The 4,952-nt window shown below is 46.3% G+C and overlaps 2 protein-coding genes across 2 annotated transcripts in view; one reads left to right on the top strand and one right to left on the bottom strand.

Annotated features, from left to right (window-relative positions):
* The window catches only part of KIF15 (kinesin family member 15), a 75,861-nt gene extending 73,814 nt beyond the window's left edge, over nucleotides 1-2,047 (bottom strand). Inside the window, exon 1 of the mRNA XM_007445714.1 lies at nucleotides 1,883-2,047. Within this exon, the coding sequence (XP_007445776.1) occupies nucleotides 1,883-1,901 (19 nt within the window). The 5' untranslated portion in view covers nucleotides 1,902-2,047. The remainder of the gene's footprint in view (nucleotides 1-1,882) is intronic.
* Nucleotides 2,048-2,116: 69 nt separating this feature from the next.
* KIAA1143 (KIAA1143 ortholog) overlaps nucleotides 2,117-4,952 on the top strand; it is a 4,388-nt gene continuing 1,552 nt past the window's right edge. Inside the window, exon 1 of the mRNA XM_007445713.1 lies at nucleotides 2,117-2,269. Within this exon, the coding sequence (XP_007445775.1) occupies nucleotides 2,162-2,269 (108 nt within the window). The 5' untranslated portion in view covers nucleotides 2,117-2,161. The remainder of the gene's footprint in view (nucleotides 2,270-4,952) is intronic.

Raw genomic sequence — 4,952 nt, 5'->3', positions numbered from 1 at the left:
CCCGCGTCTCCTGCATCGGCAGGCGGACTCTCAAGCACTGCGCCACCAGGGAAGCCCAGAAAGGGACTCTTAAACTCAGTCAATTTCATGAGGGTTATTTCACATTCTCATTTCTCTGATTTCAGTCAGCAACCCATGGTGCCAGTGTTGTCACAATAACCTTCATGAGCACAAAAGTAAGAGCTGCAGGGAGCACTGCATGGGCTCTCTCCTTCCCTGTGTTCCCACTTCATGTTCCCGGTCTCTAAGCCTGCTGGGAATGCACTTACCTGGGATGTCATCAACCTCAACTTTGCTAACAAACTTAAAGGAGCAGGAGAGTTCCCCATGGAAATCACCACCATCATAAAGGGGAGCTGTGAATACCCTTGCTCCCATCACTTTTTTTAAAAATTTATTTATTTATTTATTTATTTTTGGCTGTGTTGCGTCTTCATTCCAGTGTGCGGGCTTCTCATTGCAGTGGCTTCTCTTGTTGCGGAGCATGGGCTCTAAGCGTGAGGGCTTCAGTAGTTGCGGCACATGGGCTCAGTAGTTGTGGTTCGCCGGCTCCAGAGAGCAGGCTCAGTAGTTGTGGTGCACGGGCTTAGTTGCTCTGCAGCATGTGGGATCTTTCTGGACCAGGGATCGAACCCGTGTCCCCTGCACTGGCAGGCGGATTCTTAACCACTGTGCCACCAGGGAAGCTCTCCCATCACTTCTTGATGTGTACAGACAGGACAGAGTCCTTTAACACAGTCACATACATATGTCACTTTCCATTAAATAAACAGATGCTCTAATATCACAAACATCAATTCTCTTGTTTGAGTCCAGATTTACTGAACACTGTGATTGTGCAGAAAGCGCGATCAACATTTTGCTCCAATAACGTACCAATTTGTGTGCTAATATTCCCTGAATACTGAAAATGGGTGAGGAAAATGAACATTTTAGATGGAAAAAGAGAGCATAATGAGGTGTTAATGGTATAATGGACCTAAAAGGTAAGTAAAACAACAAACGTATCAGGAAAGAATTGCAATTGACAGCTAAAAGCATTAACGTTATCGAAAGGTTCAAACACCAAAAATTCACCATTTCTTCAATCTTCTAACATAGGCATCGCCTCGTTACCGTTCATACCATTCACAAAGATCCATCTAATCAGCTCAAAATCAGCTTTAAAAAACCAAGACTCCTTAAAGGGTTAGGCGATGTAAGAGGCACGTGTACAGGTATAGCAAAGGACCAAGAAATTAGTAAAGTTGAACGGTTTATCAAAAGCAAAAATGACAGGCTCCCTTCCGTGAGAAAAAGGAAGAAATTGAAGGGGTCTCCTGGAGGAAAAAAAAAGGGGGAATGTGAGAAAATAAAGACACTACTGAATTCTGTGCTTTAAAAGTCCCTTACCTAAGGAGAGTCCACAGCGGACCCTCCAAAAGAGAAAGACATGTTTGGAACAAGAATAAGTTCTTTCCTTCAGGAAAGTCAGTATTGTGGAAATACGCAGAAGGTAGTGAGAGCTGGGGCCGACCCTCAGGCGAAGATACCTAGAGAGGCAGCCCGGGTCCGGACTCGGGAAGAGGCCAGCGACGAAACGGCAGGACCCAGAACAGGAGAGAAGAACCAGCAGGTCGCTTAGGAGCCAAGCGCCTGGATGAGGGCTCGGTTCCGGTTCTCTGCTCAGCTCCAGAGCTTAGAATTGCGCCAGGCTCGTAGCGTGCGCCCAACACATAGACGGAAGGGAAGAGAGCTGTTCCATTAGTGCATTATCTTGGAGAGACAGAGGGAGATTTCAAACATCCCCCTCCGCTCAGTCCGCTCCTGCCCTTCCCGCCCAGCAGGAAAGCTCGTATTTGGGGGCGGAGACGGGGTCACGAAGCCTGGGCTTCTCACTTACTTTTGCAGCCGGACGCCATAGTGCCCTCACCCCTCGATCCCGGGACCGACGGAGCGACCGCCCTCACTTCCAGCCCAGCCGCGCGCGGAGATTCCGCCCACTCAAGATGGCCGCGAATTTAAATTTGGCGCTCAGGTCGGACGTTGACGCCAGCACGGAGGCTGCCATGTTGCCAGGCCCTGTGTCAGGGGCGGGGCCTACGTGACGTCACGGGTAAGCGCCGTCGCCTCTGTACAGTCTCCAGGCGGCTGTGGGGTCTTGTTTTTCCCTAGCGCGGCTATGAGCAAGCGGAACCAGGTGTCGTACGTGCGGCCAGCCGAGCCGGCGTTCCTGGCCCGCTTCAAGGAACGGATCGGCTACGAGGAAGGGCCCACGGTAGAAACCAAGGTGAGCCCGGGCCAGTCCCGTTACCGCAGAAATGCGGCCCGCTCCGCCAATTCCAGCTTCTGGCTTGACTTGGAGGCCAGATACTGATGGGTCCCTCCTCGCACCCGCGCCCGGCCCCTAGTCCGAGTGTCCTCAGACCCCAGGCTGGTCATCTTCAAACAAACTATTGCCTCTTTCGCCCAGGAAGCTATTTGTCGTTTTCACAGTGCTGCTGTGTTTTTGAAAATGACTTCACGCAGGTAAAGCGCCTCGTCCTTGATAGACAGTTAAGAAAGATCATTTTCCTCTCTCTTCGTTTTCACTTGCTTATCGCATAACCTGTAGTTAGCAGTGTGGGTGGTAGCGTCGTCCCATTTTCCAGGTAAAGAAACTGAGGCCACTCGATCAAATGACCTGATATCCTAAGCCTTGAGTCTGGAACATCCTTAACGAATGCCCTAGATCTACTTCTGTGCTTGTTGTCACACACACACACACACAAAAAAAAAAAAAAAAAACGGAAAGCAAAACCCTTTTATATCTTGGCTCTCAACAGAAGAAGAGGAGCTTCAGGAGGGAGCCACACCTGGATAGTTTAGAAATGGGGATCCGTGGGAGGCAACTTCTAAGCTCCCCCAGGCTCCTACCCGAACTGATTCACATCAAAATCTGCCCTACCTTTTTTAATAGAAAGAGACTATTATGCTTAGGGCATGTGTGGAGAAATAGAGAATTTATTTAGCACTTTGTGTCTAGCACTTGCACAAAGACCCACCCCTCAAGTCACTTAGTAGAAGGACACAAGATTGACTTAAGTGCAGTTAATCCAGTGAGTATGTGCTAAATCCAGGCCCTGGGCCAGGCTCTGAAAGGACAAAGAGATGGACTTCCAAAATGCCCTGTTCTTTAACACCTTCCTGCCTGCCTCATCTCAGCCTTCACAGGTCACCACCTCAGTGAAGCCCTTTGAACCTCCCCCAGACAGTAACTCCTCTGTTCTTCTCTTCACTCTATCCGCATCTTATCTGCAATAGTCATCATTATGCATGGCAACTACTTGCTCTCTTGGGTATCTCCACCACTAAATCGAACACTCTAAGTATCTTAATCCCTCTGTATTTTCCTAGTACAGTGCCTGTGGCACCAAGTAGTGGGTGACAAGTTACATTGGTTAGATGACTGTGGTTATCGTCAGGCAAGGCTTCATGGAGGAAGGGACATTTAGATTGAATCTTGAGCATGGGTAAGTCAGCAGGTAGAGATGGAAGGAGCAGCATGGGTAAAGGTGTAGAGATAGTGAGTCACGGACTGACTGTGTTTAGAAGGGACTGATAGAGGGACTGATAGAGGTGAGGCCATATGGACTATTCAGTAGGCAACAAGGAGCATGTTTGGATAGAGATAACATGATCAGGGAGTGACTGGTCCCCAGGACCAAAAACAGTGACTATGGCAAAGAGGATGAAGTTTGAGAAAAGGGACATGGTTTCAGCAATGAGGAGAATATGGACCTAATTTTATAGTTTGCTTCAGGTCCTGGTGATGATCATGTGTGTGCCTAGTTAACACCTTGAAGATTGCAGCTTAGAATGCTATCTTAGGAGAACTCGGGGCAGGGGGGTGGGGGTGGGGGTGGGGAACTTTCCAATTAATATCAGTCATTCAGGCTAACACATTTGATCAACAGACTTTTCCATAGACAGATGTCCCAGGTTCCTGTGTTTGCGAAAGCAACTTCATTCTTAATCATTTTGGCAGTATAATCATTCTAGGAATCTGTTAACAAAAAAGAGTTTCATGGGAAATCACTATATAATTATAGTTTATAGTCTAAGATTACAGCTGTGGTTATCGACTGATGCCAGATCCTGCAGGGCTTTGTTGCCTTGTTTGGGAGACAAGGAAGGCTCTGTGAGAGGTGGACTGACATCTATTTGAATAATGTGTGGTAGGTGTGCACGCCTTTCAACCTAGCATTTCCATTCGAGGAATTTATGTGTAAGTTTTCAAAAGTGAACAAAAACGTGCAAAAATTTTGTTACAGTAGAAAAAAACTAGAAACAACCAAAATTTTTACTTACAAAGAATTGGTCAAATAAACCATGAGATAACCACATGTATAAATACCGGGCAGTGATTTTTAAAAATAGATGATGCCATATGTATCTCAAGGCATTGTGCAAAGATTTTTTTGAGTAAAAAACTTGGGTGAGTGGGGCTTATATGATGTCTGACATTTTTAAAAATCTCAGTCAACTAGCCAGATATTACCATTTGTTGCACCTATAGAGTCAGTGCATGGTTTCTGTTATTTTCTGTACTTTTTTATGTTTGGTAAATTTCATAATTTAAAAAGAAAAAAGAAAGCGAGTCATATAGTAGTATGTCCCGTGTCTTGTTTGTATACAAAATGTTTTCTGTACCTCCGTATTTTTATACACTTAGAATAACACTTAGGATACCCACCAAACAAGCTACTGGAAGGGGGTAAAGATAAGCAAAAGTAGGTGAAGGAGGACATTTTACTTGCCGTTTTCTGTACTTTGGTGGTGTTTATTTTTTGTCACACTTTGAGAAGAGGTGTACATGAAAAGGGTTGATGAAGAGCAGAGAGAACTGCTGTAGTCAGCACTACCCTGAGTAGGCTGAATGCTGGCAGAACATGAAGCAGAGGGCCCCTGACATTAGGAACTGCAAGCTGGGG

The sequence above is a fragment of the Lipotes vexillifer genome, unplaced genomic scaffold, assembly GCF_000442215.2.
Source record: "Lipotes vexillifer unplaced genomic scaffold, Lipotes_vexillifer_v1.1 scaffold1136, whole genome shotgun sequence".
Taxonomy (NCBI): domain Eukaryota; kingdom Metazoa; phylum Chordata; class Mammalia; order Artiodactyla; family Lipotidae; genus Lipotes; species Lipotes vexillifer.
Note: the sequence above shows the minus strand (reverse complement) of the source record. Positions and strands in the feature narration are given on the sequence as shown.